Raw genomic sequence first — 26,159 nt, 5'->3', positions numbered from 1 at the left:
TTGTTCCCTGAACCTGTTCTTCACATGGGTTCTGGTTGAAGGCATTTCCTGATCTTCCAACGCAAGACTGTTCCTTTCTGCATGTATCCGTAAAACCCTAGCCTCGCCCGCTGGTCCCTTGGTCGGGCGAGCACGTGTTTCCCATGCCATCTGAGCATATTTGCGGATCTCTTGCATGCTCATGGCCTTGGTTCTGCAATACATAGTAACATTGTATCGCACACTTTCATGAAGGTTGTGGAGGAACAGGGATTTAAAAGCATGTCCCTCCTCAATGCCGGGTGCATTGCGTCCTTGGAAGTAAACAGCTCTCAAGCGCCGGTAATACTACCTGGGTGCTTCGCTTTTCTTTTGCTGGATAGTGAAACCACCAAGTGTGGTGGAGGCCCGGTCCGTGTACACAGAATATTCTTCCCTTAAAGCTTCGCAAAGGGTTGAATAATGGTCTCAGACTGCGGGTGTCAGGCTCTCCATGAAAACATGGACGCTCCTGGATGTTGTCTTCCAAATGAGCTTCAGTTTTTCCCGTGCTGATGGGCAATACAAATCTAGAAGACAGCGTTCAACTTCCCTAAGATAATCATCAATGTTTGATTCTGCATTATTAGGGTCGAAATGCTCTATGTCTTTGGCAAGGGACTCGAGCTGGCGGGTGCGGAATCCACTCTCAGGGATTGGTGCCGGCCCATTTGAGTTATCGTCGGAGAGTTCACTCTGGCTGCACTCAGGGTTTATCAGTGCATCACGCCTCATCCTCGGAGCAGGTAGTGGAGGCTGCTCCCGGTACAACGGTGGGCCCTGTGCTTCCCGGACTCGGGTCCTGGGCAGCGGTTGAGGGCGGTAGGAACCACCTGAATCCCAGGGGCGGCTATTCTGTCGCCTTGGCGTAGGTGAGGGATCGTAGAGGACCGTACTGCGAGTCACGTTTGAAGGCTGCTCGCATCTGAGCCGTGAACTATTTACACCTGCTGGGTCCCCAGCCAGGTACCGTTCATGGCTGCTGATTGCAGTGGGGTGGGGCACCGCACCACTGAACCTATTCTGAGTACTTACACCTGTTATTGCCTCGGTGGATGTATGGGGAACCCTATGAGCCTGGAAAGGTAATCTCTGGAGAGCAGCTTCTACATCCTCCAGATCTGACCTGCAGGTTCTCTCAGGGTTATGCAGGTGTGGCTCACCTCCAAAGGTTTCAACCTGTGAGGTGGGTTTCGGTTCGTCCCCCCATTCCTCCAGGGATGGGGGGGTGGCATGGCTACCCTCTACTGCCTCCAATCTATTTCCAACCTCTGTTAGTTCACCTCTAAGGACATCCACCGTCTGCAAAGTATCATTCAGCTCAAACTGCAGTTTAACACGCTGGTCAACTTCCAACATTAACCTTCGCTTATATAACAGAGTGAGCTGTCCTAACACATCTGAGACTCGTCTGTCCTTTGGTGGGTTTTTAATGACTTGGAGCAACTCCTGAATCCTGGCTTCACATTGCTCAACGCCATACTCATTGAGACCTTTACGCTCCTCTGGGGACAACAGAATCAATGACCCAGTCACCTCTTGTGCCTGCATTCCTATGGGGTCCTCCACCATGCACACATCTCCAGCCGCAGTCTGGGATGTTCCCTCCATCTTTGGCCCAAAATGCACAATGCAAACACACAAACTGTTTATCTATGAACCACCACTAAAGAAATTAGCAGCAACGCAACAGACTGAGTTGTTCAGTGACCAATGATTACTAAATTAATTAGCAGCACAAACAGGCTAAGCTGTTCAGTGATTAAATGGTAGCTAAAATTAATTAGCAGCACACAAACAGGCTAAGCTGTTCAGTGATTAAATGATAGCTAAATTAATTAGCAGCATAAACAGGCTAAGCTGTTCAGTGATTAAATGATTGCTAAAATTAATTAGCAGCACACAAACAGGCTAAGCTGTTCAGTGATTAAATGATAGCTAAATTAATTAGCAGCACACAAACAGGCTAAGCTGTTCAGTGATAAAATGATTGCTAAAATTAATTAGCAGCACACAACAGGCTAAGCTGTTCAGCTAGCTGTTCATATATGTATCTTCCAGGTGTAACGGTTTGCTTAAAATGGCCACACAGGTTTGACCGTTCAAACTGTGGCTTACCCAAGTCTATGCTTTAATGGGAGTAATCAAGCAAACACACCCAAAAAGGGAAAGAAAAAAAGGAGAGAAAGAATTTTGAAATAACCCAAAACAAAATTCAAAATAAAATTTAAAAAATGGGAAAACGAAACTAAAACATTCAATGCTCTTCTTAGCTTCAAATAAATGTTAATGTTCTCTAATATGGATCACCTAACTTCCTGTTAGACAACTAAGTTAGTTTTATGAGTCAGATCAAAACATGCTTCACACAATAAAACCCAGCAAAAGGCTTAAATTTGATCCAAAAGTGGTAATGAATGATCTGTAACTTCAACTTTTAACTTAAGTTATGCCCTTTTGATCATAGGTGATGGAATTATCTGCCTGTGTTAATGAATTGAGTGATTAAAATCAAAGTAGGAAATGCAATTCTCCCTAGTGACCACCAGATGGTATAGAGTGCAGGTCTGCAGTTTGGGAAATCCAGCTGTAACTGCAATTTTATTAAATGGCCACCAGATGTAGGTGTTGTTCTCTACCTGACTGGGAGAATGTTGGTCACAACTGTATTTACGCCCAGCGGACACTGGGGGCAGGTCTGCTGCTTATCAGCGCTGGTATTCCGCAGCTGATCCAGCAGGCTGACCGCCTCGAAATTAACTTTAAATTTTCCACAAGTTAAACCAACCATAACCAATCATAATTTGACAACATCAATTTCTTAACCAAAATCCTCATTTATGAATCAAGGCCAGAGATGTTTCTGGTGTTGTAATTGTGGCTCAACGCATTTGACAATTACAACCGTTAAATACTCTGTAATAATTAATTACTATTACCAGAGATGTCACTGTTTAATCGACCATTTCTGCCGCAACGTGTGGAACTTTAACCTTATCTTGACTGACGAATAACTCTTGTACAAAATAAACACAGAACGCCTTCTGTTATCATCTATGTGAATATATATTAAATCACCTACTCAACATGCAAAGTTCTACATAAAAGGAGTAAAATAACTAACTAAGCAAAAATAAAGCAAAACAGTAGCGGGTGTGTATTGAATCAACCAGCAGTTATGGCAAAAATGAGAATATGACGAAGGGGTGTGGGGTTGAGTAGAGGGTGGGGCGCAGCTCCAACTGTAACTCAGTTATACTCAGTCAAAAAACCTCCCCCAACTCCTGAGCAGACAAAGTTATAAAACTTTTGGCGGCAAGCTAGCAAGCAGTGAGATTGAAGACAAAGAAAAACAACATAAAGTCTGTTCCTAAATCAGCTTACCACAATAAAAGGTTTCCTGACAAAACAGGACATGGAAAAAACAGGTGCATGCTTATTTTCAGGTTCGATTATTGTAATAGGGTCTTTACCACTCAAGTCTTGCCTCAATTACTAGATTCAATATAGTTCTAAACTTAGGTACAATCTATAAGGGTACAAGTAAGTACCCACTACTGAGGGTACAATAGCAGTACCTTTGAGGGTACTGCCCCAGTGACAAGCCTTTATACCCTTAAAGGTACAATTAGGTACTTTTTTTTCTGAGTGTGTACCAGCGCTGTATCCCCGTTGCTGAACGCCTGTCCATCTGTCTTCGGTGAGTAAATAAATCTCAGCTCAATAAAAAAACTGCTGATTTTTAATGTCTACATCTCCTAAATATAAGATATTTGTGCCTAAACATAACCAGGCCAGGTCATTTCTGTACTTGTCTCTTTAAAAGTAATTAGTTGAATCATACAACTCTGGCTTGCCGCACACCGCCACTATAATCTTGTCCTCCATTACTGACAACCGCTTCTTCTCCACTGCGGTCCTTCACCCTACGTCACAGCCACATCCAGTCCCTAATTGGTTGACGCGACGCAAATTTTGAAACATTTTCAGATTTTTCAACTCATCCATCGCTCTCGCGTCGCTCTGCGCGCCCTTCGCACCGCGTCCTTCGTCTCCTCCGTACCGCGCCGCTCCGCTCCTGAACGCGCCTCTACATAGGGATAACATGTAAATCGGCCGCCCCCATCGCAGAATCCGCGTTCGATGTGAACGGACAATTAAACTGCTTCACAAAGGTGGGGGGAACGTTGACCTTATTTTGACCGATAAATCGCTCTTGCATGAAATAAACACAAACGCTTCTCTTATGTGAAGATTTATTGAAGCTGTATAATTCTGATATACCACCATTCTGGTTCAAAAATCTTCACCTCACTAACAAGCACTATTCTACACGAAGGGGATAAAAATAACTACCTAACAATAATAATAAAAGAAAATATATGTGCATTGAATGTCTATGAAGATCAAACCGCCAGTTTTATGGACAAAATGTGCAATTTGGGTTAACTTGGAAAGAGAAGCCCTCCTGGTGTGCTGATGTCTCAAAGCGATCAGCTTGTAGACGGTGGGGTGTGCCCTTAGCCACTAGCAGCAGATTGCCCCGAATCTCGAACAAAGGGTCATAAATCTCTGAGGCGGGAACTCAGTGGAAAAACTCCAGTAATAAAACTGGGACAAAGGAGTGGTCAGGCCATGAGGCCCAGACCGCAGCTGCTTTGAATGGAAAACTTCTAACTCCTGCCTGTTTTGGGATCAGCCGGACAAAAACTAACACGCACCTTGCTCATTGCATTTGCGCTCTGCAATTCGGCACACTTGAACAGCAAATCAAAACAGCTCAGTGTAACCAACTCTTACATGTAATTTATATTTCTGCCAAATATTATAGTTACAACTATATTATAGTCTAGGTTCAAAAATAGAGGATTATGAGCACAAACACCAATGTGATGCCAAAAGGAAAACCATTTAATGTAAAATTAAATTAAAAAATGAAGTTCTTGTACTCCCCCTCTAACACAAAGTTTCCACCTTATAAAACATGTGGTAAGTTCTCTTCTCCTTGAGATGATTGTTCAGTTCCTTTTTGTAATTCAGTTCGTAATTTAAGTCATTTAAGTCAAGTCAGTTTGTTACTACGTAGGTTTGTCAATTTCAGAGACCATGTGTTTCTTTAAATGCAAATCTCATTTAAATCCAGTGCAAAGCAGCAGTGGATCCTGTCATCCCATATCCTGCGTTGAAACCAGGAATCCAGTCTATTTAATCCAAACCTGCAGAAGCACGCAGCTGAACAATGTCCACAGTTGAATGGGGTTCTAAAAAAACCAACCTGCATATGTACATAAAACGTAATCAACCATAAGGTCCAAAAATATGCAGGAATATGAATCCTTTAGCAAAACATAACAGCAACCTTGCAAAAAACATCCTCAACACACTGTATCAATCGTTACGAGTTTGTGCATAACTAACATACAGTGTAATACAGTGAAAATCAATCATTATATCTAACATTGCACATTTCTCCAGTTGGTTTTAATTTTCTCTTGTAAGAACATACAAGGCACTAATAGCCGCGATAAAGCTAGTTAGCATTAGCTTCATTACACAGTGCTAATAGATTTCCTTAACACTCACCGGAGAACATCACTGCAGAATGAGTCTAACTGCAGAAATCAGGTTACTTATACCTCTTTCCAACAGCTGTATCTCAAAATGTATCAGCATTTACCATATAAACTTATTTTTTTCTCAACAAAAAGATAACTTAGGCACACCAAGCGCTGTTGCCCACCGGAGATTTTTTCCCTCTTCATATGTTGAGCACAAAGCTAAAATATGTCTCCATCTACTGGCGATTTATGGTAGTACAACCAAAAACTAAAACGCAGGCAAAGTTACTTACAATAAGCAATGAGGACACAAAAAAAATAATGAAAATAATAATATAGCCATATTTATGGGGGTTACATCCGCATAAATCACTTCAATCAGTATTGCGTGCAACAAGTTGATACCTTGGAGTAATTACTGGTGATTCTAAATCACCTCACCCTGCCCAGACCTCTAAATACACCTATCCAATTTAATATAAAAAAAAAGGATTGAAATTACTTAATTTGTCATCCGTACAAAACGGGGAAAATTTTGAAGAACCGTTTTATTGACTGAATCACAAGGGGTCACCTTGGAAATAAAACCTCTGTGGGTTTCCACCTGCGCCGGAGTGTCGGCGGGGTCTTCGATTGGTATATGAATCTTCTGACCTTCTTGTATCAGGTAGATTTCCAGCTTTCAAGCTCTTCCAGGAATGGCCGAGTGGAGGAAAAGTTCGCCTGCGAGCTTTTATTTCTCCAGATATGTGCCTCCGTTGCATCATTCTGAGACACACTGGAAATGGCAACGAAAGTTTATTTTCCACAGGTTTTATAATCCCGGGTGACGTCAGAGCTGCGACGTCTGTTAAACTGCACATGTCGAACTGCACAGCCTAGCCGCTCTTTTCCCCAAAATGGATGACCCCAACATCGCCAATCTTAAACAAAAATATTTTCAGTTCTTTAGAGCTTTAAACATAGAAATTAACAATCATCTCTACATCATTAAACCCATCTATAAAGTTGACATTTTCAGCTATTTGTGCAACAACCTCTCTTCTGTGGGACAGTATATTTTCCTCGTCTCAAGGACTGTGCTGGTCATATCTGTTAGAAATCCCTTTTATAATGTTAAACATTAACAAAGGAACTTGAAAAAGAAGCCATGTAGTCATGGTAATAATAAAGTGCAACGCATTGAATACGCTTGCAGAGCCAACAATAGTATAAACACCTTCAATGAGCTGCTATGAAACCATGCACCTAGCTATTTTAAAGTTATTGTTGCAAGTAGTCTTGTTGTTTCTTCAGATGCAACATTGCACTTTCTCCTGGCAATACCAACGAGCCACAATGTTTTAAGTCTACTGCAGCGGCACTGTTATACTGCAACATACTGCTTGCTAAGGAAGGCATGGGGAGTCTGAGATGGAGCTCTTAGGTTTTATTTTGAAACTTTATTTACCATTATATTTGTCACAAAACTGATTCTATCAAAATCACATTTTTTTGTTAAGTAGTAATGAACACAACAATTAGGTAAAAAGCTGTAAGGGAACAAGCATTGAAATATTTAATATCTTGTATTTGGCTCCCCCTAGTGTACATAAGACTTGATTGTACATTTAAAAAGTGATAACTAATAAAAAAAGAAATAGTTAAATAATAGTTAACTATTTCATCAGAGAATTATACATTTTGTGCAAACAAATTATATGAAAGAAGTGTTGCCATGTTTCAGTAATTTGACCAAAAGCATTGTCTTTGTAGGAGGGGACATTAGTCAAGATATAAAAAACCTTAGAAGTAGAACGTAGTAGAAAATATTTTTCTTTTTACTAACCTGCTTTACAGGTAGATGAAGCCATTTCTAACATATAAGCTGAAACATTAAAATAATCTAAAATAAATTTGATAGTGTTCACTGCTTTATAGTTATTGCTACCAAACTTATTATATTTTCAAATTACTCAGAAATGAATGGTAGCTAAAGTATTTAGACTATCATGCTAGAAGCTATAACCTGGATTTAGTTTGAGTTCTGTCACAGGTTAAGTGAGTTCTGAAGAACTGTTGGATCTTTCTCCACAAGTGGACTTCAGCTGCAGCGTGGGTCCTGGGCTCACCCCCCCACAGAACCGGCCTACCCACAACTCCATGGAAGCTGGAGGGGCAATACGGTCCATACGGGGGCTCTAAATAGTGTCCGGCTCCAGCATAGCTCACACTCTCAAAGTTCTCCTTCCCATGACGCTTCAGTCTGTCCACCATCCCGTCCATGTAGGCCTTGCTGTCCCAGTTGAGATCATCCTCTGAAGCTATAAAAAGGAAATGTCCACCTGCTCGTTCAATAGGCACCAGGGTTGCCTTGTTTTCCTCTGCCAGAGGATCATGCATGGCATATTTGGTTATAATGGCTCCTGACTCGGTGGCAATCAATTTGTTAAAGTCAAACTTTAATGCTGGAAGAAGCTGTCTTTTCTTATAGTGCAGAAGTAAAGCTGCATTAGCGGAGCAGCCGTTGATCGAGACGACGGCCTGAACTCCTGCTAGGTAAGATGCAATTGACAAAGCAAGATCTCCACTTTTAGAAATGGATAAAACACCAACTCCTCCACTGCCCACCTGGGGAAAAACAAACAGGGTCAAAGTAAAATGTTTCTGCATATTTCCCATGATGTAGCTCAACATTGTTTGTAAATATGCTGAAAGAGTCATAACGGATGGAAAATATCAAAATTTTAATAACTGGCCTTTTTTTGGTTCTTTAGAAATTCTATTGTTTCTTCAAAATAATCCAAATGGACTTCTTCAATGCTCTTGGGCAGGTCATCGTAACCGTACAGAGCCACAGTCAGAGCCATAAATCCACGGCTGGCCAGCAGAGCGGCCCTTTTCTCCGACAGACCTGGACCAAACGTGTACAGATCCAACACAGCAGGGAATGGCCCTTCTCCTAGGGAAAAATAAAGGATGCACTTGATCCACCTTTCATTTTCTCAGGTAGGCCTAAAACCTCTTCTGATGACACATCACAGCAGAAATTAATAGAGATCCACCAATCTAAATTTTGTGGCCAAATTCCAACATCCGTTTTTTATTTGAAGCCCATGTTGATATTATTTGATAACTTTTTTGGTTTAACAGCTGTAACAGAAAAAGATGTAAGAACATTTTCGAACAGCAGCTTCCATGTGAATATTCTAGTGGATGTAGACCCTGATCCTAACTTTAAGGGGTTCCGAAAAGCTGCAAACCTTTCTGAATCCAAGATGTTCCTTGATAGACACAAGTTGGAAGCTCAAAAGAATAAAACAAAGCAGCCTTTCTGTTATCTGTTTAACATATTGGTCTCTCTTGCAACCTGAATGAACAACATATATGTGAAAACATGTCATACAAAATTATGGGAACTGGTTATAAACCTGGTAAGTCCACCCAAAGAACTACTTTGTACTACAGGCCCCTAGAAATGTTAAGTGTCTCCACATTTTTATTTTATATTTTTCTTATCATAGTGCCTTATTTCTTAATGTTTTACAGTGCTTTTGTATTTTATATTTAAGCTTAGAATTACCTAAATTGTTGACTTCTCGAGAGCCCTGCACAAGAATTTCAATGTGTCTGGACTGGTAGTTTATGAACATATGGCAAATAAACCTTAACCCTTGTATCTGGTGTACTGGAAAAACATCAGACTTTTGTGATTCCAAAAAAAAAAAAAAATTTAATATTAGTCAAGGACAGGATGGACAGAGCTTTATCAAGCAAAACCTTAGCATGAAAATGTTAAAAGTATGTTTATTCTGTGAATTCAACAAAGAGATAAAGTGAGAAACACAAACCTGGGGGAGTAAAAAGGACACCGCGAATATTCCCCTCTTTGACCGGAACCCGGCTGACCCCGTCTCTCATCAGATACCTCTGATTGGTCGCCTCTGCCAGCATCTTGCCCTCGTCTTCATGCACAGAGAATTTCACCACATAAGGGTTTAAGGAGTTTGTCTTTTGAAACCTTTTGTGCAGGACATTTGGCCTCATGGACCACAGCAGACCCATGGGTTCAACCCCGACGTAGCTCCCACTGAGAGAGGCGTCTCTGATCAAGTCAATGTCCCCGCTGTTATTTGCCCTGTAGGTGGCTGTGGAGCTGAAAACTACTCCCTTCTCATCTGTGGATGTGGCTCTCATGGTGACCACCTGCTTGGGCCTCAGCCCAGCCACCTTCACCTGGACGGGCTCATCGAACAGACACCTGGCACTGGGCAGCAGCCTTAGCCTGACTTGATTGGACATCTATACCGAGGAAAAAAAGGAACAAAAAACTTCTTAAAACATTTTCAGTGTTTAAATTGAACCCAACTTGTTGCTGGGTTTATATTGCAGATCTTAGTAATAGGTGAAAATTTTGCTTTCTAATTTATAATGCATCATTACAGGGGAATGTTTGAATCAAATAAGAGTCCAATAGGGTGTCTTTAATGGGAAAAGTATTTAAATATGCAAATAGTTTGTCTTCAGCCACTCTTCATTTCATTATTCATGAACTTTAACCACTCTGGTTCTGAGGATTAAAATGGAGCCTAATAACGCAATAGCTTACACCTATCTCATAAGGTCTACAACTACAAATTCCCAGTGTAAGCTACAAATTGAGTTTAAAACAACTGCATAGTTGTTGTTGTAACTTAATGAAAGCATATTTAAGTTAAAAACTTTCAACCACGTTTATAAAACGGCTCATATTTAATGACGTTACAACAATAAGAGAGTCAGTATCGTACCTTGGCTAATTTTCGCCCAAACCGTGTCACTTCTGTATGCTAACAAAGAACTTAAACTCCCTGTTTTTCCCAAACAACCTCAAAACCTTTGAGACACACAGAGCAGCTTCAACTACGCCCAGAAATGTGATTTAGTTCCGGAAACCATCAGGCGACCCGGACGTAACCTGAAGAAACAGGAAGCGGCGTAAAGTCTCTTCAAAATAAAAGCCTAACAGCAGTACGTCATTTCTAAATAACTTTAATTAGAAATGTGCTGTATTTTAGGCACCTGAACCACCTTTATCTGCAATAAGTTCTGCTTTTATCCGTCCTTAACATCAGTTTGAAGGAATCAAATGTAGCTTACTCCTCTTTACAGCAGTACTATTTTAAAATGATAACCTGTAATCCCTTTGAGGAAAAGAGTTGGCTCCCAAAATTGCAGAGATTAAACGACAAACTGAATTTGCACCAGATGATCTTCAAAAATGTTTAAAATGTTTGATGCTGGTATTCTGTTTTTGTCTTATGCCTACTTAAGTTGTTTTATTTGCAATGTTTGCCCACCTCAACCAGTGATGTTGGTGCCCAATGTGCCCTTGCCAGTCAACATTCTGGGTGAACAGAAAAAAAGTCCAAGTCTGGGTTGCTAAAATGCTCCTGATTTGTCTCAGAAGTCAGATCTCTGGGATCTGGGAATTACATCAGACCCAACTTGGGTGCATTATAGCTGCCAATGACTGGGATTTTCTAATCATTGAAGTCCTAACTACTGAAGACAACAGAGGATGCAAGAAACCTAGGTGTCAATTTTGACTTAGATCTAAATTTTAACAATCACATTGTTGGGAGTTATGATTATTGATTGATTAATCTTGATCAATAATTATAATTAAAAATCATAATTTGACAACATAAATTTCTTAACCAAAATCCTCATTTATGAATCGAGACCAGAGATGTTTCTGGTGTTGTAATTGTGGCTCAATGCCTTTGACAATTACAACTGTTAAATACTCCGTAATAATTAATTACTATTACCAGAGATGTCACTGTTTAATCGACCGTTTCTGCCGCAACGTGTGGAACTTTAACCTTATTTTGACTGACGAATAACTCTTGCACAAAATAAACACAGAACGCCTTCTGTTATCATCTATGTGAATATTTAATAAATCACCTACTCAAACATGCAAAGTTCTACATAAAAGGGGTAAAATATCTAACTAAGCAAAAATAAAGCAAAACAGTAGTTGGTGTGTATTGAATCAACCAGCAGTTATGGCAAAAATGAGAATATGACGAAGGGGTGTGGGGGTGAGTGGAGGGTGGGGCGCAGCTCCAACTGTAACTCAGTTATACTCAGTCATAAAACCTCCCCCAACTCCTGAGCAGACAAAGAGTTATAAAACTTTTGGCGGCAAGCTAGCAAACAGTGAGGTTGAAGACAAAGAAAAATGGGGAATTTCACCATGAGGTTATTTTAGCAGTCCAGTCTCTCAGCGCACCTGCGCTGACTCTCAGGTGGTAAAATACCCCACAAAACACACACAGAGCTGGGATGCTTCCAGACATCAACACAGCACATCAAAATTTCAATAACAAGGTTACATGCACATATCATTCAGAACACATTAGATTCTAACTAGCGAATCTCATCGCACTAAGACCTCCTACTCTGCCCAGGCTTTCTAAGAAAGAAATAAAATAAAGGATGGGTATTACTTGTTGTCGGCTTTCTTCTGAGCAGGGTCGAGCGAGGAAGGGAAAAAGGGGGGTGAAGCGTTGCTGCGCGTCTGCAGTTAAACTCCAAGAAAGTGGTCAGTCTTTGTCCTTTGGGCTCCTTGGCGAAAAGGGGAAAACGTGATCTGACCATCAAAGTCGACTTCGGATGAAACACGGTGGCGGTTCGTCTCCTAAAAACTCTGTGTTTTTAGTTAGGTGTTAAACTCAAGTCTTCGATCGGCAAAGTGAAATTTCTGGCCTTCCTAGTCCAGAAACCTCAGTTATGAAGTGTTCGTTGGCCAACGGGAGAGAATAAATGAAATCCACTCGGGACTCTTCTCCAGGTGATGCTTCAGATGTTGGTGATTGGGTCACGATCTCCAGCTGAAGGCGAGTGTTCAAGATGGAGGCCTTCCTATATACAGGTCCTTCTCAAAATATTAGCATATTGTGATAAAGTTCATTATTTTCCATAATGTCATGATGAAAATTTAACATTCATATATTTTAGATTCATTGCACACTAACTGAAATATTTCAGGTCTTTTATTGTCTTAATACGGATGATTTTGGCATACAGCTCATGAAAACCCAAAATTCCTATCTCACAAAATTAGCATATTTCATCCGACCAATAAAAGAAAAGTGTTTTTAATACAAAAAACGTCAACCTTCAAATAATCATGTACAGTTATGCATTCAATACTTGGTCGGGAATCCTTTGGCAGAAATGACTGCTTCAATGCGGCGTGGCATGGAGGCAATCAGCTTGTGGTACTGCTGAGGTCTTATGGAGGCCCAGGATGCTTCAATAGCGGCCTTTAGCTCATCCAGAGTGTTGGGTCTTGAGTCTCTCAACGTTCTCTTCACAATATCCCACAGATTCTCTATGGGGTTCAGGTCAGGAGAGTTGGCAGGCCAATTGAGCACAGTGATACCATGGTCAGTAAACCATTTACCAGTGGTTTTGGCACTGTGAGCAGGTGCCAGGTCGTGCTGAAAAATGAAATCTTCATCTCCATAAAGCTTTTCAGCAGATGGAAGCATGAAGTGCTCCAAAATCTCCTGATAGCTAGCTGCATTGACCCTGTCCTTGATAAAACACAGTGGACCAACACCAGCAGCTGACACGGCACCCCAGACCATCACTGACTGTGGGTACTTGACACTGGACTTTTGGCATTTTGGTATTTCCTTCTCCCCAGTCTTCCTCCAGACTCTGCCACCTTGATTTCCAAATGACATGCAGAATTTGCTTTCATCCGAAAAAAGTACTTTGGACCACTGAGCAACAGTCCAGTGCTGCTTCTCTGTAGCCCAGGTCAGGCGCTTCTGCCGCTGTTTCTGGTTCAAAAGTGGCTTGACCTGGGGAATGCGGCACCTGTAGCCCATTTCCTACACACGCCTGTGCACGGTGGCTGTGGATGTTTCTACTCCAGAATCAGTCCACTGCTTCTGCAGGTCCCCCAAGGTCTGGAATCGGCTCTTCTCCACAATCTTTCTCAGGGTCCGGTCACCTCTTCTCGTTGTGTAGCGTTTTCTGCCACACTTTTTCCTTCCCACAGACTTCCCACTGAGGTGCCTTGATACAGCACTCTGGGAACAGCCTATTCGTTCAGAAATTTCTTTCTGTGTCTTACCCTCTTGCTTGAGGGTGTCAATAATGGCCTTCTGGACAGCAGTCAGGTCGGCAGTCTTACCCATGATTGGGGTTTTGAGTGATGAACCAGGCTGGGAGTTTTAAAGGCCTCAGGAATCTTTTGCAGGTGTTTAAAGTTAACTCGTTGATTCAGATGATTAGGTTCATAGCTCGTTTAGAGACCCTTTTAATGATATGCTAATTTTGTGAGATAGGAATTTTGGGTTTTCATGAGCTGTATTCCACAATCATCCGTATTAAGACAATAAAAGACCTGAAATATTTCAGTTAGTGTGCAATTAATCTAAAATATATGAATGTTAAATTTTCATCATGACATTATGGAAAATAATGAACTTTATCACAATATGCTAATATTTTGAGAAGGACCTGTAGCGTCTTGTGACGTCAGACTTGGGACGCGCCGTCATATCAGTCGTAATGTCCTGGATACAAAATGGCTGAAAACGCCAGGAGGCCTGGTGGCGTCCAGCAACGTGCAAATAGTCCAACATTAACCAAACAAGTGGTCAAACATTCCCCCCTAGGTTCAAAGCGTGGGATGAATCGCAGTCTTTGAAGCTACTGGGACCATTCTGTCCTTTGCTGAACAATCAGTGATCCGTGGCGAAGCAGAACAAAACAAAACTGTCTCTGTGTTCCTCAAAACCTATGACTGGGCAGAGTAGAGGTTAGCCTGGGCAGGACTAAACTCTGATTAACTCATACCTTTCTACGTTGTTCAATGAGAAAATACAGGACAATACATTCATATCATCATTACATTCCTGTACAATAAAAGATACCGTACATATATATGTATATATATAAAAAGAAACCAAAATCATGGTTCATAGCTTATTCATCCAACTTCTATTAGGCACTAGAACCTGACTGTGTCATTGGCAAAAGCGGTGCTATGAACCATGGGGGAATGAATGTGAGGGAATCAATCCTGACCTGTAAATGCTTAACCTGCCGGTTTGCGGTGTATAATCTAAAAAAAACAACGAATGTTTAAAACAGGTTTAGGCTTAAACCGTTAGCTCTTCTGAATGATGGTGTGTTTTAATATGACTCCTGTCTCTAAACTATCTAGATGTGAAAAGAGGGAGAAAAAAAAAATAAATGAATTGCAGTACCTAGGTTATAAGCCAGGTGTGTTTGTGGAGGTTGCAAGGTGTCTGCTCTGGTGGACTTAGGATTTTCTCTACTAAGATCAGCAGAACTAGGCCAGTGGGTATCTGTGCCTCGGTGGGACTGTCTACAGATGAACCAACCTCCTTTAATAAGATTTTGCATGAAATCTCTGGCAATGTGGGTGTCCATTACATCATTCTTAATCACTTTTGTGAGGTCTGCTGTGCATGCAGAGTGTTATGGAAAATTATCGTGCCAACTTACAGTTAAAACTGTGTCCTAGAAGGTAGTTCTATGTTTAACTGTTTCTGTTGAAGAAAGTTGTTAATGATTAGTGCATGTTAGTGTGAGTTCATGAAACATGCACCTATTTAAATGGTCCTATGCACTGGTCTCTCCTTTCCCGGACATGGAGACAAGCTCTGTTCTTGGGGAGGAGAGTCCAATGTAGGACTTCATCTGGTTCAGCAAAACAGCAGCAGCTGGGATGATGGTGTCAACCTTTTTTGACAAGCATCCAACCCACTTGATGAAGCTGCATGTCACAGTTAGGAGGAATTTGTTACCTCCTGTTAATTTTGGAGCTGGTTCGACCCAGTTGGTCTGAAGGTGGAACCAAGGTAATGTAACCCCCTTTCGCTGAAGCGGAGGTTGACTGGTTGGCTGGGAAGGCTGAAACTGGCGGCAGGTTAAACATCCTTTGATGTAGACCCGGGTGTCGTGATATGTTGGAGGCCAGTGCGCCATCTGTTGGAGGGTGTGGAGTGTGGCTTTGTAGCTCCTATGGCACCCTACAGGAGAGTAATGGGCGTAGGATAATGTGACCCCCTTTGGTCTGTTGGAACAATGTCCACAGCATGGGAGAGCTGTTTGATGCCAATCTGCACACTGGCTGTCTTGAGGAGAGGGCGGAGCCCGTCTGCTAAAAGGAGTGTGTGGCTTTGTTGTGCCTCAGTTACAAGGGAGTCTTTTTGGCACAAACGGTCATACAGCTCTCTAATGGTTGATGGATTTCCCAGCCAGAATGCTAGTAGCACTTCTGGTATGAACATGGTTTTCAGGTATACACCTTCCACCACTTTGGGTCCACACCTGGGTTCTTTAAAGAGCCAAGCAATGCATGACTGCATCTGTCAGGAGTTTCCTGGATGGCTGGGTGCAGCTGTGTCTCAGAGGTGCACATGACCGGCTCTGATGAGGGCCTGAGAGGTTCTTCGGGTTCCTCTAAGCTGGTGATCTGGTTGGCCACAAAGAGTGGTTTGCTGCTTAAACCCAGTGGGTTTTGCACCTTCGCCTGGACCCAGAGTTGGTCCTGGTGGCAGTCAATGAGTGGGGCCAGCCTGTCCAGCAGGTCCTGGCCACCAAGAAAAAGCTCTTTGTTTAATGTGCACATAAAGATGGGGTGCACCAGAGTCATGTCTTCGAGTGTGATGACCAGCTCCACCCAACTAGTGATGCATGATCGGTTTTGGGTGCGGCTGGTGATGCTTACATCACAAGCGTCGGCCTGAAATGGTTCATTGAAGGAGAGCATGGCTCTACTCACCTCCTCAAACGTGATTGAGCACATCAGGTTGATCGCTGATCCTATTTTAGAATAGAAACTCAGTTGGAAACGTCCTCCTATCATGATCACACAGTATAGACGACGTGCATGTCCATTTTGGTTCAGTTTACCTGAGAACCTTGGAAAGATGGTTTGTGGTGTCTCTCCTGGGGAGGTCCCAAGGAGTACTTGGAGTTTCCCAGGTTTGTCTCCCCATCCGATCAGGTAGACTCTGATGGCTGTGGAGACTGGGTCTAAGCCTAGTCATGCTGACGGGAAGTTTGGGTCTGGTTTAACTGGAGGGTCGGCTTCCTGTTTCAAGGGTTGTGGGGGCGTGGTGGCCTGATGCACCGCTTCTGTCACCATCTTACGTAAGACCTCCTCCATCTCTTTCCTCATAATCCCTTCTGTGTGTCGGTTCCACCCTTTTCCATCAGGTTTACCTTTAGGCTTCACGTGATGGTCAGGTCGTCTGTTCGACCGGAAGTGGTCCGGCAACTTTGACTGTGGTTGGTATTCAGTACCACCCCCCCTGTCCAGCTGACCAAACCTACGTTGTTCCCTGAACCTGTTCTTCACATGGGTTCTGGTTGAAGGCATTTCCTGATCTTCCAACGCAAGACTGTTCCTTTCTGCATGTTTCTGTAAAACCCTAGCCTCGCCCGCTGGTCCCTTAGTCGGGCGAGCACGTGTTTCCCACGCCATCTGAGCATATTTGCGGATCTCTTGCATGCTCATGGCCTTGGTTCTGCAATACATAGTAACATTGTATCGCACACTTTCATGAAGGTTGTGGAGGAACAGGGATTTAAAAGCATGTTCCTCCTCAATGCCGGGTGCATTGCGTCCTTGGAAGTAAACAGCTCTCAAGCGCCGGTAATACTACCTGGGTGCTTCGCTTTTCTTTTGCTGGATAGTGAAACCACCAAGTGTGGTGGAGGCCCGGTCCGTGTACACAGAATATTCTTCCCTTAAAGCTTCGCAAAGGGTTGAATAATGGTCTCAGACTGCGGGTGTCAGGCTCTCCATGAAAACATGGACGCTCCTGGATGTTGTCTTCCAAATGAGCTTCAGTTTTTCCCGTGCTGATGGGCAATACAAATCTAGAAGACAGCGTTCAACTTCCCTAAGATAATCATCAATGTTTGATTCTGCATTATTAGGGTCGAAATGCTCTATGTCTTTGGCAAGGGACTCAAGCTGGCGGGTGCGGAATCCACTCTCAGGGATTGGTGCCGGCCCATCTGAGTTATCGTCGGAGAGTTCACTCCGGCTGCACTCAGGGTTTATCAGTGCATCACGCCTCATCCTCGGAGCAGGTAGTGGAGGCTGCTCCCGGTACAACGGTGGGCCCTGTGCTTCCCGGACCCGGGTCCTGGGCAGCGGTTGAGGGCGGTAGGAACCACCTGAATCCCAGGGGCGGCTATCCTGTCGCCTTGGCGGAGGTGAGGGATCGTAGAGGACCGTATTGCGAGTCACGTTTGAAGGCTGCTCGCATCTGAGCCGTGAACTATTTACACCTGCTGGGTCCCCAGCCAGGTACCGTTCATGGCTGCTGATTGCAGTGGGGTGGGGCACCGCACCACTGAACCTATTCTGAGTACTTACACCTGTTCTTGCCTCGGTGGATGTATGGGGAACCCTATGAGCCTGGAAAGGTAATCTCTGGAGAGCAGCTTCTACATCCTCCAGATCTGACCTGCAGGTTCTCTCAGGGTTATGCAGGTGTGGCTCACCTCCAAAGGTTTCAACCTGTGAGGTGGGTTTCGGTTCGTCCCCCCATTCCTCCAGGGATGGGGGGGGTGGCATGGCTACCCTCTACTGCCTCCAATCTATTTCCAACCTCTGTTAGTTCACCTCTAAGGACATCCACCATCTGCAAAGTATCATTCAGCTCAAACTGCAGTTTAACACGCTGGTCAACTTCCAACATTAACCTTCGCTTATATAACAGAGTGAGCTGTCCTAACACATCTGAGACTCGTCTGTCCTTTGGTGGGTTTTTAATGACTTGGAGCAACTCCTGAATCCTGGCTTCACATTGCTCAACGCCATACTCATTGAGACCTTTACGCTCCTCTGGGGACAACAGAATCAATGACCCAGTCACCTCTTGTGCCTGCATTCCTATGGGGTCCTCCACCATGCACACATCTCCAGCCGCAGTCTGGGATGTTCCCTCCATCTTTGGCCCAAAATGCACAATGCAAACACACAAACTGTTTATCTATGAACCACCACTAAAGAAATTAGCAGCAACGCAACAGACTGAGTTGTTCAGTGACCAATGATTACTAAAGTAATTAGCAGCACAAACAGGCTAAGCTGTTCAGTGATTAAATGGTAGCTAAAATTAATTAGCAGCACACAAACAGGCTAAGCTGTTCAGTGATTAAATGATAGCTAAATTAATTAGCAGCATAAACAGGCTAAGCTGTTCAGTGATTAAATGATTGCTAAAATTAATTAGCAGCACACAAACAGGCTAAGCTGTTCAGTGATAAAATGATTGCTAAAATTAATTAGCAGCACACAACAGGCTAAGCTGTTCAGCTAGCTGTTCATATATGTATCTTCCAGGTGTAAGGGTTCGCTTAAAATGGGCACACAGGTTTGACCGTTCAAACTGTGGCTTACCCAAGTCTATGCTTTAATGGGAGTAATCAAGCAAACACACCCAAAAAGGGAAAGAAAAAAAGGAGAGAAAGAATTTTGAAATAACCCAAAACCAAATTCAAAATAAAATTTAAAAAATGGGAAAACGAAACTAAAACATTCAATGCTCTTCTTAGCTTCAAATAAATGTTAATGTTCTCTAATATGGTTAACCTAACTTCCTGTTAGACAACTAAGTTAGTTTTATGAGTCAGATCAAAACATGCTTCACACAATAAAACCCAGCAAAACGCTTAAATTTGATCCAAAAGTGGTAATGAATGATCTGTAACTTCAACTTTCAACTTACGTTATGCCCTTTTGATCATAGGTGATGGAATTATCTGCCTGTGTTAATGAATTGAGTGATTAAAATCAAAGTAGGAAATGCAATTCTCCCTAGTGACCACCAGATGGTATAGAGTGCAGGTCTGCAGTTTGGGAAATCCAGCTGTAACTGCAATTTTATTAAATGGCCACCAGATGTAGGTGTTGTTCTCTACCTGACTGGGAGAATGTTGGTCACAACTGTATTTACGCCCAGCGGACACTGGGGGCAGGTCTGCTGCTTATCAGCGCTGGTATTCTGCAGCTGATCCAACAGGCTGACCGCCTCGAAATTAACTTTAAATTTTCCACAAGTTAAACCAACTTTCACCTTGCATCCACAACAAACACCTCTGAAAGATTATTTTATCCTCTGCAGCAGAACTGAGCAAACTCTAGTCAAAATATCCCCTAATTCACAAACGTTCTGTGCGAAACTCAAAAATCTCACAATAAAACGTCTAGTTAATGGAGATAGCAATTGTTTATTCTGTGCAACAGTGATTTGATGTCTGTCTTTTTAAGGCCCACCCAGGGACGCCATATGTTGGGAGTTATGATTATTGATTGATTAATCTTGATCAATAATTATAATTAAAAATCATAATTTGACAACATCAATTTCTTAACCAAAATCCTCATTTATGAATCAAGGCCAGAGATGTTTCTGGTGTTGTAATTGTGGCTCAACGCATTTGACAATTACAACCGTTAAATACTCTGTAATAATTAATTACTATTACCAGAGATGTCACTGTTTAATCGACCATTTCTGCCACAACGTGTGGAACTTTAACCTTATCTTGACTGACGAATAACTCTTGTACAAAATAAACACAGAACGCCTTCTGTTATCATCTATGTGAATGTTTATTAAATCACCTACTCAACATGCAAAGTTCTACATAAAAGGAGTAAAATATCTAACTAAGCAAAAATAAAGCAAAACAGTAGCGGGTGTGTATTGAATCAACCAGCAGTTATGGCAAAAATGAGAATATGACGAAGGGGTGTGGGGGTGAGTGGAGGGTGGGGCGCAGCTCCAACTGTAACTCAGTTATACTCAGTCAAAAAACCTCCCCCAACTCCTGAGCAGACAAAGAGTTATAAAAGTTTTGGCGGCAAGCTAGCAAGCAGTGAGATTGAAGACAAAGAAAAACAACATAGAGTCTGTTCCTAAATCAGCTTACCACAATAAAAGGTTTCCTGACAAAACAGGACATGGAAAAAACAGGTGCATGCTTATTTTCAGGTTCGATTATTGTAATAGGGTCTTTACCACTCAAGTCTTGCCTCAATTACTAGATTCAATATAAGCCTATACTAGTGTATTTGTCTCCACCTCTTGTGTTCAAGCAAAGAAGGAGCAGGTTTTATAACACCAAACGGGTTGTTGGCTCATAAAGACATTGAAGGCAGGACAAATTAATAGTTGCAAATGTCATTACATTTTATGAGCACTGCAGCCATATTTGGTTTTGAACTTGGGACGGTTCAAAGATCTTTTGCATTTCAACTCAGAAAATCTAAAATCTGATTAATACAGCATTAGTTTGAATGTCAAAGGCTCCTGACAATCTCTGAGTTTAAATTCAATATGGTTGCTGTGCATATTTTTTATTTTTTTTTTAAATCTTTTTTAATTCAACAACTGTTCTTTCAATATAAAACTTCTACAAACATCATAAAACAGTTATTTATGTCCTAATGTTAATTTCTTTTAATCTTTTCATTAGTCATTTAGGTCAGGGATGTTGACTTCCAGTCAGCAAGGGCCAGTGCCCTGCAGGTTTTAGATGTGCTTTGCTCATTCAAATGGCTGAATTTCCTCTTCAGCAAGTCACCAACCTCTGCTGAGGAAGATTAGTTAGCTATATATTTGATTCAGAAAACATCTAGAACATGCAGGACACCGAGCCCTAAAGGCTGGCTCTGGAGACCACTGATTTAATACTATAATTTGGATGTAGTCTGTGCAGCATTGTTGCTCAGGCGAGTTCTTAAGAAATCCTGGATCTTCTGCCACAGGTGGAGCTCAGCTGCAGCGTGAGCTCGAGGCTCTCCACCCCACACCACTGGAAACCTGAGCATTCCATGTAAAGCAGAGGGGCAGTGTGGCCCATAAGGTGGCTCCAGTAAATGTCCAGCTGCAGGGTAAGTTATGTTCTCAAAGTTCTTCTTCCCATGATGCTTCAGTCGACCCACCATGTCATCCAGGTAGCCCTTGCTGTCCCAGTTGAGGTCATCCTCAGAGGCCACAAAGAGAAAATGTCCATCAGCTTGTTCAATGGGAACAACACTACCCTTGTTCTCCTCAGCTAGTGGGTTATTAACAGCGTACTTGATGATGTTAGCTCCAGACTCAGTGGGAACCACCTTACCGAAGTTAAACATCAGCGGTGAGAGGATCTCCCGCTCCTTATAGTAGAGGGGAATGCCGATGTTGGCGCTGCAGCCGTTAATCCACACCACAGCTTCAACTCCTGGCACAAAAGCAGCAAGTGAAAGAGCAATGTCGCCCCCCTTTGATCGGGATATTACTCCAACTCCTTTACTGCTCACCTGCAAAAAACATAACAATAAAAAATATTAAATTAATCAGATAAATTTAGATAAATATCTATTTCACCAATTTAAAAAATAAATTATTTTATCAGAAAATGCAATTACTACTTATTTTGAGAAGGACATTTAATGCAGACTGATTTTGGTCATTCAAAACAAAAGTAGAAATCTTTGACATCACAGCATGTTTTGGGTTTCTGTCAAAATAGTAATTTCTTTAACATGTTTTTTTTTAAGTATACGATTAAGCCCAAAATGATTCTTTGGCAGATTAAGATAAAAAATTAATTTCATTTAGCCAACAGGTTTGTTTCAAGCATCTCACAAAAGACAACAAAACTATATAAAATAAGTATTTATCTAGAAAATATTTAACATTACCTAAATCTGAATCTGCCCGGGGTATGAATAATTTGGACAAACTAATGGACAACTCAATATATCTACTCAAGGTAAGGTCTTAGATGTTGAGTGTTTTCTAAATTCCTGTTTGTTGAAAGTGAAGTGGTTTTACGCAAACTAGCAGGTTGGACATTTCTCATCACCTTAGGCTGGCTTTGCAAGAACTGCAGCGCTTCTTCAAAGTCATCCAGGTTCATCCTTTCTAGATTGGGTTTGTGAATGAAAACGGGTAAAGCAAGAACTACAAAGCCTTTGTTTGCCAGCAGAGAGGCTCTTTTCTCTGACATGAAGGTGCACAGATCCAAAACAGCAGGAAACGGACCCTCCCCTGAGACCAATAAGACAAAAAGGATGTTAAATACAAATTTTTAATAGATAAAAGTTTCTTTATCTATAATAAACTTTCAGGTTTGCACTTCAGAGACAATTTTAAATTGACCTTTGATGCATTCATTGACTCATCTCAGCATGCTTTAAGCTCTTCGTAGTGGTTTTGCTGAGAAACCAGTATGTCTGCAGTGAAAATATATATAAAATTGTTTGGGTTCTGATAAATAGATACAGTTAATTAAAATACTCCACGAGCCCTTAATCAGGGAATACCTGGAGGAGTAAAGAGGACTCCTTGAACATTGCCCTCTTTGACAGGAACTCGCCTGACCCCGTCACCCATCAGAAGCCTCTCATTGGTCGCCTCTGCCAGCATCCTGCCCTCCTCCTCGTGCACAGAGAAATTCACCATGAAAGGTTCTAACGCTTTATTCTTATAAAAGTATTTGTGCAAGTCATCTGCCTTCAGCGACCTGAGCAGACCCATGGGGTCAACACCAACGTAGTTTCCACTGAGCGAGGGGTCTCTGTTCAGGTCAATCTCCCCTCTGCCATCGGCCCTGTAGCTGGCCGAGGAATTAAACAACACTCCTCTCTCGTCAGTGGATCTGGCTCTCAAAGTGACCAACTGCTTGGACCTCAGTCCGGCCACCTTCACCTGAATGGGCTCGTCGAATAAACACCTGGCGCTGGGCAGCAGCCTCAGCCTGATTTGGGCTGACATACTTTCTGAAATTAAACCAGAACAGATTTTCAGAATGACATCAAATAAAAGCTTTAAGTTATGGTGGGTAATATAATAAATAATGGCAAGAAGGGAAAGGAAAGAACATAATATCTAATTTATAATTCAGAGCTGGATTATAGAGGAATTTATTGTTAATACTGCAAAGTCTATAAAAAAATTATGTGGCAAATTACATCAAGTACATTAAATAAAATGGCACTCAGTATATCATAATTTTAAAGTCCTAATTATGAACCAGGAAGTTATTCCCTTGAGGTCAAGTCAAGTCAATTTATAGTTTTTTTATGAGTTATAAATTAAAATCCTAACTTTAAAAATGAGAAGTCTGCAAAAGGGGAAAGGTCAGCGGTAACCAGACCGAACTTCTGTTGCTAGAACCTTCACCACAATACAAGGTGAATGTTTTTATATCTGCTGTCCGTTAATGAATAACAGTACTGTAAGTGTATGTCTAGAGAAAATTGTATGAATTAAAAGTTATTTATAACAGCAACACATAATCCACATGGTGTACAAACTGCATACAGAAATCAGTAGTTTTGTTCACTGTATTTAAAGCCGAATCATTAATGAAAAACAGGCAACTTTTTTTTTTATTTATTATTGTGTGGCTCTTGAATAGATAAGAATAACTTGAGCGCTTCTCGGCTCTACAGATCTTCTTTCTACTTCGAAGCCGTTTTCAGTGATAAACGTATGAAGTGTTTCCTTTAAACCGTGGCTACCTTTCACACTAACATTTTGTTTTAAAATGAATGTGATCCAGTTTACCGAGCAGCGGAATGTGTTCAGATATCAGGTGTCGTGACGAGGTTTATTTACACACTAGTTTAGACCCCTGCGTACATCCTGGGGAACTAAGGGAACAATAAAGGCTCAAAATGATCGCTTTGCTCAGAGAACACCTTTGGCCTGAAGTAGAGCTGAGGCTGCAGTTCTGGCTTTCTCATCTAACTATGAACACACTCCTAAACCTTGCGGAAGATGTTTTCAGAACAGGTAGAGTTGCTGTTGGGTCCATCAACAAATTGGACCTTATAGATTAAGAATAAGATGTCATCAAAGTTCATGTACATGTAGACAGACAAATACTTGTGGCAATATAGTGTGTATATGACACCTTTATACAATATAAAGAGGTCAGCATACAGCTCGTATAACAGTGTAAATTTGCTGTTCCCTCAAAATAATTCAAAACACACTCATTGTCTGCTTTCAACAAAAGTGAGTACACCCCAAGTGTTTTAAATGGGACATATCATGTAAAATGTGCTTTTTTTGGCCTTTAAATACATTTTGTAGTGTACTCGGAGTCTGTAGGAGTGCAGAAAAGTTGAATTTAGTCTCTCCGGGTGCTGTGGAGATTTCTTTATACTCTGTTTGGGTCATATTTTTCAGTCCGTTCAGTTTTCTCTCTCATCTGTTACGTTTTTCCAATTGTTACGTCACAGTATTTGCTGCGCAACAACTAAACAAGGTGATCAATTTTTCAAGGATAAGTGCCTTCAGCAACCTCCGACAGTATCAAGAAGGATTTGCTGAAAGACTTCATCTGATTAAGGGGTCAGTTCCTTCTATCTATGGAAGCGATGGACTAGGCAAAGCGGTAAGCTGCAAATAACGCTAAAATGAGAACAAACTTTATTTTAGACATAGTTTTATTGCGTGTTGATATGACGTCCTGGCCATTGTTCTGATAGCAGTAGTGTCGTGCCTTCTGCTTATGTTAGCGCTGTGTGCTGCTTTTAGCTCCTTGAGGACAGAACCGTACTGCTTGTTTTAATATTATTATTACATAAACAGTTTTGTATTGTTTTTGTCTTATTTCTGCGACGCTAGATAATTGTTATCAAACTACAAAAATGGCCGAATGGGTTTAAGTGCTGCACTCCTTGACCTTGAGGGTCACAGGGTGTGAAGTGGGTCAGTAGCATTTAAAGAAACGGCACCAAAACGAGTCGCTCTCACAGTACCTCAGAACAGGGGTAAAAGAGGAGCCTGTGGCTCTACAATAACAAGGAGTTCAGACCAAAGCATTGCAGCTCTACTTTATATAGACCACAACTGAATGATTTAAGGGTGAAAAGAAAGGATCTAAAAGCATCTTATGCCCCCTTTAAATTTGGTGTTATTGCTCTCACAATCTCTCATACTAGTCACTGGAGGTTCAACATGGCACCTTGTGGCAAAGAACTCTCTGAGAATCTGAAAACAAAGAATAGTCGCTATACCTAAAGATGGCGTAGGCTAAAAGTTTGCCAACACGTTGAAACTGGGCTGCAGCACAGTTGCCAAGACCATGCAGCGGTTTAACAGGACACGTTGCAGGCTTCGCCATGGTCGACCAAAGAAGTTCAGTGCGCATGCTCAGGGTCATATCCAGAGGTTGTCTTCTTAAAATAGACGTATGAGTGCTGCCTGCATTGCTGGTCTACAACTACAAATTCCCAGTGTAAGCTACAAATTGAGTTTAAAACAACTACATAGTTGTTGTTTTAACTTAATGAAAGCATATTTAAGTTAAAAACTTTCAACCACGTTTATAAAACGGCTCATATTTAATGACGTTACAACAATAAGAGAGTCAGTATCGTACCTTGGCTAATTTTCGCCCAAACCGTGTCACTTCTGTATGCTAACAAAGAACTTAAACTCCCTGTTTTTCCCAAACAACCTCAAAACCTTTGAGACACACAGAGCAGCTTCAACTACGCCCAGAAATGTGATTTAGTTCCGGAAACCCTCAGGCGACCCG

At 41.8% G+C, this 26,159-nt stretch overlaps 2 protein-coding genes across 5 annotated transcripts; both read right to left on the bottom strand.

The window, feature by feature from the left end:
• Positions 1-6,990: 6,990 nt before the first annotated feature.
• Positions 6,991-10,498, bottom strand: LOC124870403 (acyl-coenzyme A thioesterase 2, mitochondrial-like). Its single transcript, XM_047369062.1, has 4 exons — positions 10,346-10,498; positions 9,407-9,857; positions 8,315-8,517; positions 6,991-8,186 (listed from the first exon to the last, which is right to left on the bottom strand). The coding sequence occupies exons 2-4, from the start codon at positions 9,855-9,857 to the stop codon at positions 7,578-7,580; spliced, it is 1,263 nt and encodes a 420-aa protein (XP_047225018.1). The 5' UTR covers positions 10,346-10,498; the 3' UTR covers positions 6,991-7,577.
• A 9,742-nt stretch (positions 10,499-20,240) lies between these two features.
• On the bottom strand, positions 20,241-26,136 carry LOC124870404 (acyl-coenzyme A thioesterase 2, mitochondrial-like). 4 transcript variants are annotated; one of them, XM_047369065.1, is made up of 4 exons: positions 26,001-26,136; positions 22,930-23,385; positions 22,470-22,654; positions 20,241-21,921 (listed from the first exon to the last, which is right to left on the bottom strand). In XM_047369065.1, the coding sequence occupies exons 2-4, from the start codon at positions 23,378-23,380 to the stop codon at positions 21,313-21,315; spliced, it is 1,245 nt and encodes a 414-aa protein (XP_047225021.1). In that variant the 5' UTR covers positions 23,381-23,385; positions 26,001-26,136; the 3' UTR covers positions 20,241-21,312. The 4 variants fall into 4 exon arrangements, with proteins under 4 accessions (XP_047225021.1, XP_047225022.1, XP_047225020.1 ...); XM_047369066.1 differs by lacking the exon at positions 26,001-26,136 and adding an exon at positions 25,636-25,861; XM_047369064.1 differs by lacking the exon at positions 26,001-26,136 and adding an exon at positions 24,176-25,080.
• Positions 26,137-26,159: the final 23 nt, after the last annotated feature.

This window comes from Girardinichthys multiradiatus, chromosome 6, assembly GCF_021462225.1.
Source record: "Girardinichthys multiradiatus isolate DD_20200921_A chromosome 6, DD_fGirMul_XY1, whole genome shotgun sequence".
NCBI classification, from domain to species: Eukaryota; Metazoa; Chordata; class Actinopteri; order Cyprinodontiformes; family Goodeidae; genus Girardinichthys; species Girardinichthys multiradiatus.
Note: the sequence above shows the minus strand (reverse complement) of the source record. Positions and strands in the feature narration are given on the sequence as shown.

Coding starts and splice junctions, on each gene's coding strand:
- LOC124870403 (XM_047369062.1), bottom strand. CDS start 9,857: ATGTCCAATCAAGTCAGGCTAAGGCTGCTGCCCAGTGCCAGGTGTCTG. Junction 8,518..9,406: donor TGTCCTTTTTACTCCCCCAG/GTTTGTGTTTCT, acceptor ATTTTTCCCTAG/GAGAAGGGCCATTCCCTGCT. Junction 8,187..8,314: donor TTCTAAAGAACCAAAAAAAG/GCCAGTTATTAA, acceptor GTTTTTCCCCAG/GTGGGCAGTGGAGGAGTTGG.
- LOC124870404 (XM_047369065.1), bottom strand. CDS start 23,380: ATGTCAGCCCAAATCAGGCTGAGGCTGCTGCCCAGCGCCAGGTGTTTA. Junction 22,655..22,929: donor AGTCCTCTTTACTCCTCCAG/GTATTCCCTGAT, acceptor TATTGGTCTCAG/GGGAGGGTCCGTTTCCTGCT. Junction 21,922..22,469: donor TCTTGCAAAGCCAGCCTAAG/GTGATGAGAAAT, acceptor TGTTTTTTGCAG/GTGAGCAGTAAAGGAGTTGG.